Source organism: Nanorana parkeri, unplaced genomic scaffold (assembly GCF_000935625.1).
Source record: "Nanorana parkeri isolate BGI_ZX_2015 unplaced genomic scaffold, ASM93562v1 scaffold273, whole genome shotgun sequence".
Lineage (NCBI taxonomy): Eukaryota > Metazoa > Chordata > Amphibia > Anura > Dicroglossidae > Nanorana > Nanorana parkeri.
The window spans coordinates 159,525-178,183 of NW_017306541.1; the positions used below are offsets into that span (position 1 = coordinate 159,525).

At 40.4% G+C, this 18,659-nt stretch overlaps 1 protein-coding gene across 3 annotated transcripts in view; it reads right to left on the reverse strand.

Moving 5' to 3' along the window:
* Positions 1 to 18,659, reverse strand: part of MYO1B (myosin IB) — a 230,201-nt gene that overhangs the window by 146,420 nt on the left and 65,122 nt on the right. For all 3 annotated transcript variants that reach the window (XM_018557219.1, XM_018557217.1, XM_018557216.1), the window contains exon 3: positions 18,127 to 18,242. In XM_018557219.1, coding sequence (XP_018412721.1) covers positions 18,127 to 18,242 — 116 coding nt within the window. The remainder of the gene's footprint in view (positions 1 to 18,126; positions 18,243 to 18,659) is intronic.

Sequence of the window (18,659 nt, forward strand, 5' to 3'; positions counted from 1 at the left end):
GTTTTGTATTGTTCTTCTGCTAGAAGGAAGATGTAACATACTGCGGTAAATACTTGTACCATAACAGATCTATGTGAAACTGTGTTTGTTATGGCTGTTGCTGGAGCCATCTTAGCTGCTGTTAATATACCATTTGATGCCCAAAGAATCTCGTGTGGATCCTCCAGGCACAAAAATCAGAATGAATTTGTATTGCTTTAAGTTGTTTTTGATCTCGCTAGCAACGTTTGGCACACATTAACAGCTTGTAAAACCCCTCAATTCCAGTCAATGGCAATGCACCACAAACATGCTCTGGATTAGCCTTTGAAACAATTTTCAGGGAACCATCACTAATATTTATTATTCTATTTACAACTCACAGGACATTAGCATAAGCTGTAGTTTGTGGCTCTAAGAAGAATAAGGAATGTGGTGTACTTACACATAAAATAATAAATGTCCAAAAACAAAATACAGACCAAAAAATTTTACTACTCCCTTACATTGGTGTTCAGTTATAAAGTGCCCCCCGTACACCGGTGATCAGTGAAGCACTAGATTACATTAATGATCGGTGGAAAATAGCCTCTTTATTCCCCTACACATGGAAAGTAGATGAAGTGTGTGACATGTGATGCCGTACATTTCTGATGCTTTAATCTTACTGCATTACATTCTTATATTCATTCCCAGTGTTCCCTTGTTTTGGACCCCGAAATGTGTTGCCTACTCTATGTGAATATCCCCTGACCCTAATTGAATAAAGTTGTATCTGGAGTATTTTAATTGACAATTCCTACATTTGTGTTCACTGTCATTTCAAGGACACTGTTGAGAACCTTTGGCTTGCGGAAGCTGCCTATCCAGTTCATACATATTAACATCACTTTACCACTATTTGATGAGAAACACCAACAGAATAACCATGTCGGTCCAGCCCTGTCTTTCTAATTCTAAATACACTGTTGATTGGTGGACATTGCAGAAGGGCCCCATTACTCTGGCGGTCAGTGGAAAGTATGCCCCTTACACTGGTGGTCCATGGGAAGCCATAATTCCACCTTTACACATAATTGAAAAGATCATGTGACTTATCTGAGAGGTAGAAATTTGACGGAATTTGACAAAGCATTTGCTCAACACTTAAAGACCAAATTGTTTTTTTTCAAAAAAAACAAAAACAAACTTGTTTTAAAAGGTGTTCAGAAACCTTTAGATATTGATTTACAAACCCTTCCTAAATGTATCCAACATGTCAAGTAGTATATGGTTTTGTCATGCCTTCTCATATAATATCTCTTTCAACTCTGTAACCCAAGTCAATATGAAATCTGGATATAAATTATGGCAATACTAGGCTTGATCTGAGCAATTCGACCATCACTTGCAACAACTGGGTCATGGAGGGTTGATAAGGGGTAAATAAGGAAATAAGCTGTGTGAAGCAATAGGTATCCTCTAGAGATGTCCTAGGTTTTAGAGAATTACACTGACTTCTGAGCAGAATAGAGAACGAGCATTTCTCCACCTATGCACTATGAGCACCCACTTGCCAAGCAAGAAAGAAGTTGAACACAGGTCCATGAAGAGCAGCAATGCAATTGAATGAGCAGATGTCTTTCTTCTCTTCAATCTCAAGGAGACTGTCTATGGCCAGTTCTAGGTAGAAAAAATGAGACTCACCACAAAGCACCCTGTCCACATAAGGTTAACATTTATCAAGAGCAGACATTTTCTTTATAAAAGCATTTTCCATGCCAAAAGAAGACAAAGTTTAGCTTAGCTTTTAATAATGGTTATACACTTTTACAGCATTGACAATGCTATGACTTCACACTATGCTATGTAATTAGAAGCCATAAAAAGCACTTATTTTTGTGGGCTTCCAAACACTTAAACCACATGCTGTTAGCTGCTTGCTGTAAGAATGGCTGATATTTCAGTTTCCAGGTTCAATAAAACTGGCTACATGACAAAAGACATCCACTCTCTACTCTCCACATTTAGTAAGGAAATAATTTAGGCTACGCATAATGGGTGCATTATCGTTCAGAATAAAAAAATATACATTGATAAAATAAAAAATAAAAAAGTGAGAGATTAATGTTATGAATGGTATGGAAACTATGTTTTTGGTACATTTGTAGTTCAAAGGAGCATTCATTATTCCTCTCACTGTACATGCATTTGTCAGTTACATCTATTATTATTCATAGTACTCCTGAAAATAAATAATTATTGGTGGCACCCAACTGTTCAAAGGAACAATATACAATAATCTATGGGTCTTAAAAGCAGTAAGTCCTAGTAACCTGCTCTGTTTTTTGTCTTGCTAAATGAAGCTCAAACTTATTTTTTGGGGTTTTGATTAGAGTGGGGAAGGCCTGAAATCTGTCAATCTTCTATGGTTATTTCCATGCACTTCCTTTAGGAAATCTCTCCAATGATGGACAGCAAGACACATTTATAGTAGAGTAGGGAAGGACTAGACCTTCTAATAATGGGATTATTGCAGTCTCGGCCAACCTGGTGCATGCTACTATCCCCTTTTCTTGACCCGGTATCACAGGAACAGGAAGAAAAAAAAAAACTTGATAAATGTTAACTCTTTACCACTCTACTGTCCAAAACTAGAAAAAAAAATTGTCTTGAGCTAAAATTTAAGCTGCAAGAAACACTTTTTATGTAAAGAAAAAACAAAAATACCCCAAAACTATCTGAACCTCTCATGTGACAACACTATATGTAATGTGACGAACGGCCAAAGTTTATCCGACTAAATTTAAAATGCTAATAACAAGCATATATGAAGTAACTCAACAGTTAAACATATTTGTTTTGCAAAGTAAGATGATAGTAAGCTGTTATTTAGTAGTTATTCATATCTGCTATACCTGCACATTTATTCTGGGACAAGCGTGTATTGGGTTTATTATAAAAAGCGGGCAGGTTCCTCAGCTATCTTAACTTTGGACAATAGGGTAAAAAAAACCTGTTTGGTCTTTACAAATGCAGGAAAAACTAATTAAAGCTTACACAGGAAGCATTCTATATTAGGCCTCTATCTGTCTGTGACCACAAGGAGTGGAGTGCCTGTTGTAAATCTAAAAAGTAGTTTATGTAAGGCACCAAGCTGGGCAGTATGTCTGCCACAATCTGCCCCTAGGTTTGCCTTCTTTTTATCGTTAAAGAAATTACTGAAAAAGATACTTCTGGTGCAACAGAAAAACTATTTTGTCATTGATTGTCTAAAGCTTCAGTCACACTGACACTCCTGCGTTTAGATCATCTAAAAACGCAGAAGATATCTGTTAAGTATAAACAAATTTTCAGCTTTCCAAGCCACTTGGATTTAGATGTTCCTGTTTTAAGGCCAGTTTAGCTGCCTTTAAGTGTGATAAATGCATTTGGATGTTCTAATCAGATCGTAGACACACAGAAATAAATTTCCCCTTAAAAAGGAGAATTGAGGGGAAGAGGGAAATACACTCAACCCCATAATTGTAGCCAACATGTGACACTGAAGCTGTCACACGACGGCTCTATTTTTCGGGAACTGAGCGATCACATACCATTGATTGCCGAGTTCCCGATCTTCTCCCTTCAGAGAGCGGTGACTGTCAGCCACCACTCCCCGCAGAGATTCTCCTCTCACTGGAGGGGTGGACGGGGGGAGGGGGAGGCAGAGCCAGCTGTCAATCATGCAGCGGGGTGGATCCCAACAATATTGTCAGGATCAGTGGCGTAACAATCAGCCCAGACGGCCGCTATGGGGCCCGTGGCACGGCGGGGCCCGGCCAGGACATCTCACTGATGCCGTGCGGGCCGCTTGGGTCGCTATGGCAACTTGCTCGGACAGCCAGGCTGCTGGCTGTCACTGGCGGCTGTGAGGAGGAACGCTCCGTTCCTTCTCACAGCCGCTACTGAGTTGGTGACAACCAGCAGCTTCCCAATCTGTCCTGGCTGCAGCACGGCTCTGCAATGTCAGCATACAGTGGGCAATTGGTATATTGGTATATGTCCTCCTGTGACCATAAAGAGAACTGTGGCAAAAAAAAATGTTAGGCCATAGTTTTCTTTTAATGCAGCTAAACTGTCTGCAACATTTATAAATCAGTTATAAGTGCTCATTCACTAAAGATATGTTGCATACCTTCATGTGCATTCATCAGCACTCCCCACTAAACTTTATAATAATTTACCAGCTAATGTGTGTGAATCCAGGCAGGCAGAGGCCACAGTCTTTAAAACAAACCCCTAGGAATGGTGACAAACAGTGCGGTTTTAAAGCAGAACTCTGGGCAAATTAAATCTTAACCCTTGCAGTGCTTAACTGCTTGTTTTGTCTAGGGAGCTAAAATAAAAATAAAAAAGTTTAACTTTGTTATTTTAGCTCCCTAGACAAAAAAGAATCCAGAATTCTGCTGATATCAGGATATAGGCCACCCAAAATCAGATAAGGTCCAATATAAATAAGGTCCCATAACTTAACTGCTTCACATCCAGCCGTTTTAAATAAATGGCCGGACGGGACACTCTTGAATGTGGGTGGGCGTTTTTAAACGTCCTTTCTCTGACTCCTGCTTGTGCGCTCCGCTGTCCCCAGTGCAGCACGGCAGCTCTCTGAATGGAGATCAGAGGCAGATCAACACATGTCCTCCCAATGATCTCCCCTACAATCTCTGAATATAGAAGTGACGTGAATTACATAACTTCTGCCTCCACCTGTCATTTTTCTGGCTTCTGCAGCCGGAGAAAAAGCTGGTTAAGCAGATCGCTGCTTCATCAGCTTCTTTGGGGTCCCTAGGTTATTAGGGGTCTAATGATGTCTTCATAAAGAGGACCTGTCGCTGTAGGGGGGCGTGCTGGACCCCTATGTTATTGCAATATAGTTAAGTATAAAAAAAATTTAAGTCACATATAACAAAATAGAATAAACCGCAAAAAAATGTGAAGTCCCCCACCCCAATGCACACACAAATGCAAACACAAACAAGCGTCAGATGTGCCTAAGTGCGAAAACAACGTTTGGCCCACAAAAAAAGTTCCATACATTTTGAAAAAAAATCCTGTTTTCCCTACGTTTTGTTATAAAACATTTATCAGTACCCAATTTTTAGGTACATTTTTAAAGATGGGGTCACGTCGGATAAATGGACACCAAACATGTCAAGCTTTAAAAGTGCGAGCACCCACGAAATCACAAAAAACTACCATGCCTAAAATTGGCCATAGGCTACCGTCTATTAGTGTTACCAGTGATTAATGGCCCTAAAATGATTGCTCACACTCCCACGTTTGTGGCGATATGTAACATGTGGGGCGTACTCGTTGTTTTCACATTTACATGTGCGTGCACGCGGGGCGGGGGCTTTACATTTTTTCTGGGTGTTTTTTTTTTTAATGAGACAATTTTTACACTTAACTTTATTGCTATCACATAGAGGGCTAACAAATCCCCTGTGTGATAGCCAATATACAATGACAGGTCCTCTTTATGGAGACATCAGGGGTCTCAGACCACTGTCACCTTGGGACCCCCAAAGAAGCTGATGAAGCACACATCTGCTTCTTCTCTGGCTATAGAAGCCAGAGAAATGGCAGCTAAAGGCGGAAGCAATGTAACACACATCGCTTCCGCCTTTAGAGAGAGAGGAGGAGAGGTCAGCATTGGGAGAATGCTGAACTCTCCTCCGTTCTCAGTATAGGCTGCTGCGCCGGACCTGGGCCCCCAGGGGGGACAGAGGAGCCCGGGATAACTGGCAGTGGCGGTCGAGTGGGGGGAGTGTGGCAATGCAGGGGGCGCACACTGTATGTAGTCATACAAGCGAACGCCCGGCTTTAGTGCCGGCCAAGCGCTGGTATGCAACAGCCGGTACATTGACATTCCCAGTGGGATTCTGCTTGTGCGTGCCCACAGGAAAAAAATCATGCACATGTACGTCCACCCGCTGGGAAGAGTCCGCCGTCCGTGTATTTACAATGGGCGTACAGCAAGTGGTTAATATCACTGAAACATTAGGTCCTTTTTTTTGATCATTTTTAATACCCGATTACAATATAGAAAGCAGATTTCAAAAAATTTGAAGCAATTACATTTCGCGTCAATATAAAAGTTTAACAAAGTATATTTGGGACGCAATTCCATTCTGAGGCTCTTCTGCTGCCTAATGACTTCACTGGTATTAGTGAATCCATGTTTTCCCTCCTTCTGATAGATCCAGTTTCATGGATTTCACTGTTTAGTTTTCCTTGGAGCCTGAACATCTGGCTTTAGTTTTTATAAAGCCCTTGAGAATCTGAAACTGAAATAGACCCTTGCTCTCTTTCCCACAAACTTAAAAGCATGGAAGAATGCAGTAATGCTGGTTTTTTGGTATGTGACATACGCTGCGCATGTGGTGAATTCCAGCACAGGAAGGGGTTAATGACCTTCCACATTTATACATTATAATGCAGTACTATGTAAGCTGTTCAGACACTTGGAAATGTTATTGCTTAGTTTTTAATTCACTACTTCTGTAGTGAACCCTATGTTTGGACAGAAGCAAGCTGGAGTAATGTCCGCAACTATTCTTATAATGGAAACTAATGTTTTCTAGTTATTTTTTTTCTGGCAGACTATGTCAAAGCATTAGTATATTATTATTATACAGGATTTATATAACGCCAACAGTTTGCGCAGCGCTTTACAATATAAGAAAGACATTACAATCACAATAAAATTCAGGACAAGATGGTAAGGAGGGTCATATTTACCCCAAACATCTAACTCCCCCTCTAGAGCATGTCCCAGCATTACTTTTACTTTGTCCCTGTAGGAAGAAACAGCTTTTATTACTCCCTGTAATGCGATCACTATTGACCTGTGGGACTTGGTACAGTGTGAGTTTACTCAAAATGGTCATTGACAAACCCCCCTCCCTGCCCAATCAGTTGTGGCAAAAGCATTCCTCACCCTTTGTAATGTGTTGCTGTGGGGCAGGGAATGCCCCAGTGGCAACTGATTGGGCCAGGAGGGAGGCGTGTCTGTGACAGTTTTGCACAGGCTTGGGCAAATTCAGGAATACTTGGTTGACACCAAGCCCCCATACATCACTAGTTAATCACCAGGCTTGTAAAATGTTTGCATGGGCAGCTGCTCGGACCTCAGTTCCTACTGACATAGGCATGCCCCCAGGACTAAATTTCCCACAACCCTTTGGCTACACACATTTTGTGGGCAGGACCTTGGAAGTCAAGGCAGAAACCTTGTTTTGCTGAGAAAGAAATCAATGTATGTATGTGGAGAGGGACTGAGCTTGGGGATTTGAAAAACTGTCTGGTCTGAGAAGTCTCAATTTCTGCTGCAACATTTGGATGGTCAGGTCAGAATTTGGGATGAACATCATGAAAGCATGGAGCCATCCTGCCTTGTATCAACAGTTCAGGATGGTGGTGGTGTAATGGTGTAGGGGATATGGTGTCTTTTTAACATAAGGAGTTCACGGTACTCAAATGGCCTCCACGGTCACCAGATCTAAATCCCACAGAGCACCTTTGGGATGTGGTGGAACAGGAGATTTGTATTATGGATGTACAGCCCACAAATCTGCAGCAACTATGTAATGCTATTATGTCACTATAGAAAACACACTCTAAAAAAAATGTTTCCAGCACCTTGTTGAATCCATGTCATGAAGAATTAATGCAGTTCTTTAAGACAAAAGTTTTCCAACCCGTTACTAGCAAGGTGCATCTCAACCTAATTTAACATAAATTTACATTGTATTGACAAAACTGTGTCCAGAAAGACCAAACGAACAAGCAGCAACTTAAGACAGCTGCAATTACGGCCTGGCAAAGCTTCACCAGGGAGGAAACTAAGAATTTGGTGATAGCTATGGGTTCCAGACCGAAAGGTATAACTCCACTTTTCTGCTATCAACGTACACTGCAAGGATTTTAACATACTCTGTTGCACTTTCTTACCTTTTCTGTTCTGAAATAAAAGCGGTTTGCTTTACCTTGTCCTTCCCAAACTTATTCCTGAATGGGAGGGTCTGGTTCCTTATAACCACCTGGTGCACTTTGTTTTCTAATGAGGAAAGTTGCAGTGTCTGCATCCCTTTAGACATAGTTAACCCTTTAAAAACTTCAATTTCTTTTGTCACTGCGGTCGAAAATGATCACTGATTTGACCTCATTCACTAGATGATGCAGGTGATGTTCCATTCCTTTTCTTGTTACAAGACTGGAGATTGCTCCAGTAGTAATAACAAATGCCGACCCTCCCATTTCCATTCAGCTTAAAGCGGAAATTTACATTCAAAAATCAAATTCTAAGACGGTGTAGCATTCCCTCTTCTTTTAACAACACTCTGTAAACTTCTGGGAACTGAGGAGACCAGTTGCTGGCGTTGTGGGAGAGGAATGTTGTCCCATTCTTTCCTGATATAGGATTCTAACTGCTCAACAGTCCTGGGTCTTCTGTCATATTTTTCATTTCAAGATGCGCCAAATACATCAGTTGGTGAAAGGTCTAAACTGCAGGCAGGTCAGTTAAGCACCCCGACTCTTCTATGAAGCAATGTTGTTGTCATAGATGCAGTATGCGGTTTAGCATTGTCCTGCTGCAATATGAAAGGCCTTCCCTTAAAAAGATGTCATCTGGATGGGAGCATATGCTGCTCTAAAGCCTGGATATATCTTTTAGCATTGATGGTGCCTTTCCAGATGTGCAAGCTGCCCATTCCGTATGCACTAATTACCCCCATACCATCAGAGAACTGAGCACTAATAACAAGCCAGAAGGTTCCTCTCCTCTTTAGTCCAGAGAATGTAGCGCCCATGGTTGCCAAAAAGAATGTCAAATTTCGATTCATCTGACCACAGAACAGTTTTCCACTATGAAACAGACATTTTGAAATGAGCTTTGGCCCAGAGAAGATGGCAGCATTTCTGGATCATGTTCACATCCGGCTTTTTTGCATTATGGAGCTTCAACATGCATTTTTGGATGGCACGGTGAACAGACAGTGATTTTTAGAAGCATTCCTGAGCCCATGCAGTGATGTCCGTAACAGAATCATGCCTGTATTTAATGCAGTGCCGCCTGAGAATCACGGGCATCCAATATTGCGATTTGGCCTTGTCCCTTGCGCACAGAGATTTCTCCAGATTCTCTGAATCTTTTGATATTATGTACTATAGATGATGATATATTTAAATTCTTTGAAATTTTACCTTCAGGAACATTATTCTGAAATTTTTGACAATTTTTTAGATGCAGCTTTTCACAGATTGGTGAACGTCTGCCCAACTTTTCTTCTGAGACACTCTTATTCTCTAAGATGCTCTTTTTATACCCAATCATGTTACTGACCTGTTTTCAATTAATCCAATTAGTTGTAAAATATTCTTCCAGGTGGTACCACTCACTTTGCCAGCTTTTTGTTGCCCCATCCCAATTTTTATGATACACGTTGATGCCATCAATTTCAAAATTACCTTATTTTTTTCTCTTAAAATGGTACATTTCCTCAGTTTAAACATTGGATATGTTTTCTATTTTCTATTGTGAATAAAAATATGAGTTTATGAGATTTGCAAATGATTGCATTCTGTTTTTATGTAGCGTCCCAACTTTTTTGGAATTGGGGTTGTACAATACGATTGCATGCAAAATGAAAATCGATGACTGTCGCTGGATGCCGGATAGATGCGTCCAGCAACAGTCATCCATTCCAAACCACATGTAATTTTATCATATATGACGACTACATGCAGACTGCTACTTACAAATGCGGCCGCTGTCACCTGGTCATTAATCTTAATGGGTACAGCAGTCTGTCCCTCCAGTCAGCGCTGGAAGAACGGAGAGGGAGGGGGGAATCCCTGTGGGTAGCGGTTACCGAGAGTCACTTCTCTATGCAGGGAGAAGATTGTGTACTGAGCCATCAGTGGTATGTGATTCCTCAGTTCTCGATCTATAGAGCCGACGTGTGACCCTGGTTCTATACTCTTGATTTGCCATATCTGTGTTATTTATGATTTGGTTTTTTTGGATTCTGGCTTGGGCCACAACCCTATCCTTGGACCACTGCTGTCAAAGGCTATCAAGAGACACAGGAAGTAAGATGAAATCTTTCTATGGGGGTCTGTACTGCTGTACAAACCTGACAAGAAATGTATTTTTCCCATGTCTTTAAAAGCAATAATAAAGTCAATTTCCACCATTGTAAGGGATTAGCATTTATTGTGGTAATGTAGAGGTGCGGTGATGATGTATATGTGGCACAATTTTATAACTTACATTGCAGGCTTTCTTCATTTTATATGACCTTTTAATTAGGCCTGAATCCTAGAAATTAAAAAATTTCAGTCCGACACCAAGGTTGGATTGTAAAGCAGGCTGTAAATAGCTGCCCCCTCCCTGTGAAACATGATCACTAGACACCAGCTCTGCCTTTGCACACAATACACTGTCCTGGGGGGAGTTGCCACTATGAATATTAATAAATGGGTGTAATATACACAGTTTGCTTGCACAGAACAGAGGAGGCCATTTCCATAAGGATATGAAGAGGAAAGCTAACAAAAAAAAATGTAAGTCTCTGTGTCCATATACAGCAACTGCAACTGTTTGAAAACATGATGACTGCAAATGCTTGGACAAAGCTGTAAAGAAATACTTTGCTGGGCTATTGTTTGATCAGGATTCATTATTGAAAAAAAGGTTTGAGGGTTTAATACTACTTTAACAGCTAAAATAAAATTTGGTTTGGAATTGGGCTTAAGGTCCCGGGGTCAATCAAGTAAAGGTATGTGTATTCAGCTTACCCAAACGAAACTGCTAAATGTAATGACAGTGAAAAGAAATTGCCATTATGCCCGAGTATTAGCAGTGGGTTTTGTTACAATATAGCTGCTAATGTTCTACTGAAATACCTGGGGTATTTCCTCTAGCTTGCATCTCAATAACGCGGAGAAGTCGTCATACAGGAAGAAAAAAAAACTTCTCACAATGACCAGGACAGGATATCTTGTACAGATTTCCCAAAGGAGACACAGACAACAATAAAACCTGGTAGAGGGTGGAAATCTTTCCAACTCCATTCAAAACTAAAGAAAAAAACTTAGGTGGGCTTTCACTTTAATTTCTCCAACCCCAGGAATGTAGAAATCCGCCCACATGGCTTACTATATTCCATACTGATAAGACCTGTCTGTTTTTATCAACATCAAGGCTGAATAAGGAGGAGGCACCAAAAGAAGTGTTATTTTAAACCAGGACATCTAAAACAGTTATTTTAAATCAAACATTTCTGCTAATACCCAGCAAAGATCTGAAGATACGTCCTGTATAACAGCTACAATGACTTGTGTTTTCATGGTACAAGGCTTTTTTGTATTGCAGATCTTGGTGATGGTGCCTAATTCATCGCACTGAGGCACTGTAGGAAGAAATGAATATGCCGAAATACATTCTGTCAAAAATATGTCACATTCGGTCACCAGTTACATAACCTAGCGTGTGCGTCTCTAGGCCACTGTCCAGAAAGTCAATGCTCTCAAATTCTGCAACAACAAATGTCAGTTGCTTCAACTCCAGAAATCAATGGACTGCATAAGACACTGCACATCCTTTTAGGATTTTTCAATACTTTCTATGTGAATTAAAAGGCTGTACAATATGTCTATATAAAACATTGTCTTGGCTGTCTGAGATATTATAGTCAGAAGGTTTTTAAGCTATTTCAAATCCTGATGACTTATAATGGATGCTGCTACTTGATTTTTAAAAGTTTTAGTTTCCTGCAGAATCAGCTGTTCCCTAAGCACTGGCCCAGATATCCTGTTTTAGGGTGTCTCCTTTCCCTTCCAGGGTCCTATGGACGCTAGTGAGTGCGCTAGTAAGCTGTATGCATCTTCACAAACACGCAGGCACACAAGGCAAGCCACTGCCCTCCTCCTTTCTTCCCACAAATCCTTCTTCCTCCCTTCTCCAAGCTAGTAGATGGAGAGCTGCTGGAGACTGAGCTGTCCATTTTAGCTTGTACTGGACTGGAAATTCAGGGAAGCAGAGCCGAGAGAGTTTGAGCTGTTTGGAAACATGATGACTAATTGTTTGGGCACAAATGTAAAGAAATACTTTGCTGGGTAATGAATATTTGTTCGATCTGGATTCATTATTGAAAAAGGTTTGAGAGTTTGCTAATACTTTAAACGTGCCTATACATAGATGTAGTTGCAAAGTATCTTATTATGGTTTCTGTAAATCTACTGAAATGAGCCTTTACATTAGGGCTGCAACAACTAATCGACATAATCGATGATTGAAAAAGTTGTCAACTTTTAATTAATCGGCTTACGATTGGTTGGCCCTGTTCACAGCTCCACACACGCTGCGCGCCACACCTCCTCCCCACCTCACGCTCGCCGCTGCCAGATCCGCCTGCATCCACGCTCCACACGCCGCACCACCTCCCCGCCTCACACTCAATGTATTGCTGGGATTTGTTGTACTCCTATATAGCTGGCGGTATTCTGCATTGCGCTATATAGAGGACTACAAATCAAGGAATAATACATTATACAGCACAATGCGGAATACCACCAGCTATAGAGGAGTACAACAAATCCCAGCAATAGTACAATATACAGTGGTGCAATGCCGAATACCACTAGCTATAGGAGGACTACAACACCCAGCAATAGTACATTATACAGCGCAATACAGAATACCACCAGCTATAGGGGACTACAACACCCAGCAATAGTACATTATACAGCGCAATGCAGAATACCGCCAGCTATAATGTACTATTGCTGGGATTTGTTGTGTTCCTCTATAGCTGGTGGTATTCTAAATTGTGCTGTATAATGTACTATTGCTGGGTTTTGTAGTCCTTTATAGCCGATGCCATTCTGCATTCATTGCTGTATAATTTTACACTTTTCATTTCACTATATTGCACACCACACTTTTTTTTTTCTTTTTTACTTCCACCGCTCCAAGCTTGCTCCTGTGATGGTCTACAATCTCAATACAAACTAGTAGTCACTGGAGCCATTTTTTAACATTTATTCTTGATCCAATTAACCGATTAATCGAACTTAATAATCGGCTAACTAATCGATTTTGAAAATAATCATTAGCTGCAGCTCTACTTTACATGAAAATAGTGCGATGCTTTCCGTAATTATGTTGTATTCACTGGGGCCGGATAAACTATTGCTTGGTGCATGGAAACCTGTTTTTTCTTTTGGATGCGCCAAGTAACAGTTCAATTTGAAGGATTTGAAATACAAGATGTAACTAATGCAGCAATTGATACATTAAAGATCACAAAAATCCCAAAGTTCCACAATCTGCGCAAAATAAAAAACTGCACAGAAAATTAGTTTGTCAATATTTGACTCAATAGGGATGTGCAGTAGTGTGCCAAGAGGATGATGGCACAAGACAGTTACACAATCTACTACAGTATGTGGCAAATAATCTATATGTACTGCAACATAATAGCTTATTTGACATGCGATGAGCCAAAAGATGTCACATGCGACAATTCACCTTCCTCAACCACCAGTCTTAGTGTACCCATTTATGTGTTGCAGTGCTCTCATTGAAAAGAGCAGGTTAAAATTCTCTTCAGCTAGCATTTTCGTGAAGGAAAGTTATGACAGAAATAGTGACAGCTATTCCTTGTGACCGTCAGCCTGTGTCTAGAAACTGTGGAAGCCAACTGTCTGACGATGGCCTTCTTTGTCCTTTGCGGGGAAATGCATACAAACGGCAGCATTGTTTTGTTTTTTATTACTATTGCAACATTGTAGCATGAATGGGGTGATAGAAAAGTATGGGCACCTGTTTTTAATAATAAAACAATTTGTGCTAGATAGGAGAATATTAAATTGAAACGAGGATCTGTGGTTAGAAGCCGCCAGACAAACGGTTAATAAAACCGTGAGAAAAGTGTATAGCGCTAAATAACCTCCTCAGTGTTACATAGCCTTTGATAAAATACATTGTGATAAAAATATAGGCTGTATTAAGTGTCAAATAAGAACCAATCAAAAATGATCAGTAAATGGTGAATTTAGAAACCGTGCATTGCCCGCTGGTGTAAACCTCTTAAAATATATGACTCAAATGGGAAAATCAAATGCAAAAATACAAAAAGTGACAGAGGATATTTCCACAAAACTACTAAAAAAGTGTAGCTGTAATGGTTTGTGAAACAAAATGTAAATGTGAAACTGTGCACTCCTCACATTAATTATCACCTGCTACCCTCTAAGGACGTCAAATAACGAAACGTGTCAGGGGCGGGGCTAGCTGACTTCGATCTTATATCTCGAGGAGACGGGAGTCTATCTAAACCAGTGCGGGCCGGCCGCTGTTATTTTAAAAAGTGAGTGCTTGTATGTCCTTTCCCTCAATACATTTCTATACTGCATCATAATGATTCCTATCTTTCTTCTATGATTGGAACGTTGGAAAATTTCTTTGTTGCCAAGACCTTAAAAATCTGAGGAATGGGGAATTTTTTTCACCACCAGAACGATCTTCCAATGGTGTGACTTCTTGGCAGCCATAGACTCTCTTCTCCGCTGAGAAGGGGGATCTACAAAAGATTTAAAACTCTTGACTTTTTTCCTCGATCTGCAAAGCTATACGGTTTTGATATTTAATTAATGTGGGGAGTGCACAGTTTTTTCTTTAGCCAACTGTTATGTTTTGAAGGATGTTTTATTTGATTTCATCCACCTAGAAGTATTGCGTTCACCAATTCACATAGTCACACGCTCAGCAGGTTTGCTAAAATAACGTTTGTTTGTTTCATTCACTTAGAAACATAGTTTCACATTTACATTTTGTTTCACAAACCATTACAGCTACACTTTCAGTAGTTTTGTGGAAATATCCTCAGTCACTTTGTATTTTTGCATTTGATTTTCCCACTTGAGTCATATCTTTTAAAGAGGTTTACACCAGTAGGCAATGCACGGTTTCTAAATTCACCATTTACTGATCATTTTTGATTGGTTCCTATTTAACACTTAAAGGGGTTCTATACCCTCCGTTTTTTTGCCTATATCTACATAGGCAATACGTTTAAAAAAAACAAAATGCTTTAACTAGGTTTAAACTTACTTCGTTATCGCTGCGCGCTCCTGGGCCGAGAATCAGGAACTGCTCGTAAGGCCGCAAAGGATCTTGGGGCGGGCGCATGTGCAGTTCCTATTCTCAGCCGGGAGACGAGCAGAGACGCAAGGTAAGTCTATGGACGTGTGCCACCGCATGCAGACAGTGCGAAATCGGAAGTGCCAGCAAGAGCAGTCAGCACTGAATCGGAGAGCCGCCACACTGCTGGAGGGACAGATGAAAACATCAGCAAAGAAGAAGATCGGAATAAGAGACATAATTTAAGGTAAGTGCTAACATTAACATGGGGGAGGGAAAACCTTTTTGACTTTAATGTCAGTTTAAAACAGCCTATATTTTTAATCACTATTTATTTTATCAAAGGCTATGTTACACGGAGGGGGTTATTTAGCACTATACACTTATCTCACATTGTTTCAATGCACTAGGAACCACATTAAAAAACAAAGAAGAGTATAGAGCTCCAAGACGGAGGGAGCTAGACAAGATGCAAAAGGATGTGATGTACTCTTGGAATGTATACGGAATTTCTAAGAAACATGCATCTCCTGAAGGCCTCTTGTAAACAATTCCAGTCGTTTGTGATTCTTGGCCGACTTTTCAACCGAATTTATCAAAATGGGGGAGATAAAACCTGGAGCAGTTGCCCATGGCAATAAATCAGCTTATATCTCTTCAGTTTGTTCAGTTCAGATTTGAAAATGAAAGAGAGAAGCTGATTGGTTGCCATGCACAGCTGCTCCAGATTTTGTCTGCTCCAGTTTTGATAAATTCCCCTCAATGTTTCTCATAAGGAACTACTGTATGTGCTACAACTTTACTAACAGCTGTTTTGCATGTGAGCTCTAAAATTATAACGCCAGGTCATGGCAAACCCAGGAAATGCAATGGGTGTGGTTGTATTACATCACATACAGAGGTAAAACAAAATGGGGATTTCCAGTTTTCTCAAGAATATAATTTTTAAGAAGGTTGCTTTCATTTTCAAATCTGCATAAATGCTGAATGTGTTTGCTTGTTATGGCAACACAGTCTTTTTTGGCCCCTTTTACAGGCATATCAAGTACACAGCAAGTTTAACAGGATGACACTGAGCACTTATATAACCTGTAGTATACAGCGAGCTCCCAGCTGTCATTTTTCTCATGATGGCTACACAATTAAAGAATCTGACTTATTTCTATAGGCAGCACAGTCATGCAGAACATATAGCCAACTCTTGCCAGCCATTCAGTTGTAGGAATGTAGAAATACTGTCTGCAAAATGTTTTACAGATAAAAGAAATGCGTGCCAGAGATATGCAGAATTTCCTCATGCAGAAATGTGCCATATATCCAAGTCTTTGACTGCTAAAAATCCCCACACATACAGCTCAATTCTCTAGGCTATATTGCATACAAAATGTTTTTTAACCATGTGACTGATTTCACCTCTCATTGGCCGTCACTGCTGAAAATTATCATCACTATGTGAAGTCTATCTGTGTCTGGATAAATGATGCAACCAGAGATAAAACCGGTTATTTCTCCCAAACTAGCTTTCAGCCTGGATCAGGTCAATTCACCGGAGGCTGAAATTCAAGAGCATTTCTAGCTGTTTTGCCTTCATGCGCGCAGCAGTCATTTGGCAATCTCCTACATGGTGTTTTGTATTAATTCCAAGCCTTGTGCTAACTCACCCTTTGCAGCAGTCAGGAGGGGTGGTATAGTTAAACAATGCCCTCCATAAAAGTACAGCATAGAACCAGGATTGCTTTTTTTCAGTGTGAAATTTCATGTGCACACACCAGACTGCTGCCAGAGCTTGCCTTCGCTCTACACCACAACAAAATCAATTAACAGATCAGGAGTACTATTAGTATTGGACGTTCCACTGCCTTTATTAAAAGAATCTCCATGGACACTGACCCTGTGATCATGTCCTGTTATCTACTTTCCTGGCTGTGTGTGGTTGGTCAGGTAAGCTAAACAGGGTGTGGATCCTAGCATCAATAGGCAGGTTATTACTTGCAGTAAATCTTTGCACTAAGTATGAACAATGCTCTGCAGGACATATGCTTACCTCCACATATATGGAGCTTGATTGTCTTTCACTGCCACTCTGGAATGACAGTGTAAAGCACAGCATATGATAGGCACAGCAGGGCAGACAGTGACTCAAGAGGACCAGGCCAGGAGGCTGTGCCTGTGGGCTTCAACAGAGCCAATAATAAATCACACTGCAAGTGGTGCAAGTGCCCAGTCTAGCTTCTCCCCATGTGGATGCACATATTGCTGGTGCAGGACACAGAGAGTACTATGCAGGCAGGGTAAATGTTGAATGATATCTGCATCCTTCATTCAATAACTAGGGTTCCCCACCAACCTCTAGAGTAAAAGGTGGCTAGCTCTGTTGTTGAGAAACAGTTCCCTTTCTGTCCACGGCCAAATCATTGTTTATTTTCTCCAGGGGCCTTTTAAACAACTGCATATGGCAGAGAACAGGTCTGGTCAGAGAGAACAATGCACCTTCCAGATCCAGCTATAAAGAATAATGGAATCTGCTCAACACATGTACAAAGATAGTTACTTGGTAGACTCGTCATTATTCTATGTGGCCACATCCACCCTTTGTCCAGTGCATATGCAGAACATTACTGTGCCAGAGATGATAAAATGAACAAACAACATGCTGAAAAAGGATTTTTAGGGTATGTTCATGTACCAGCACTGGAGCAAACCCGGAGAACTGTTCTGTGCCATTACAGCTAAAGGCAGTGCACTACCACAAAGTGCAGCCCGGAACCTACATGCAGCTATCTGGGATGTCGTTACATAAATCACATTGAGGACAAGAATTCTCTTAGGACACCTTATCACCACTATGACAATGCATTTTCAAAAGAGAAGGTCATTTTGACCTGCGGTTTCCAGACCAGTTCAGCACAGATAAATGAACAATGCCACAGGCAGGCTTACAACAAAGAAGAGTATTCACTTTTTATTAAACTTACACGTGTGGACTAAGTTCATAGAAGTTTCGGTTTCGATATTCCTCCACTTTGTCTGGGGTGTATATTGGCAGAGATCTGTAGGGGTTTACAGATATAACCACACTGCCTATATAGGTCTGTAAGTAGAAAGAAACATTTTATATTATTTTATTATCAGATGGTGCAAAGCATTTAGTTTAATTCACAAAGCCTAGCTATATGCGGTTTGAAATATTGATTTAAATAAACAAAGAAAACAATGATTCCAAGCAAAAAAATAAAAAATCATTTATTTGAAAGTAATGAAGGATACAATTTAAAGTAGAGGCCCACCTTTACCCAATAATAGTATATTTGTAGTTATCAGTAGTAGTGAGTATCGGTATGGAGAACCTTCCTTGGACATGCCACATTAAAAAGTATTAAGAAAAACTCTTCAAAATACCCTTTTTTTCTCCTTTATTTATTTGTGGTTACTGGACCGCTCACTACATCATCTCTTCTTCCTTCACAAGCTGTCTGCCCACACACTTATAATCAAGTAATATAAGGGC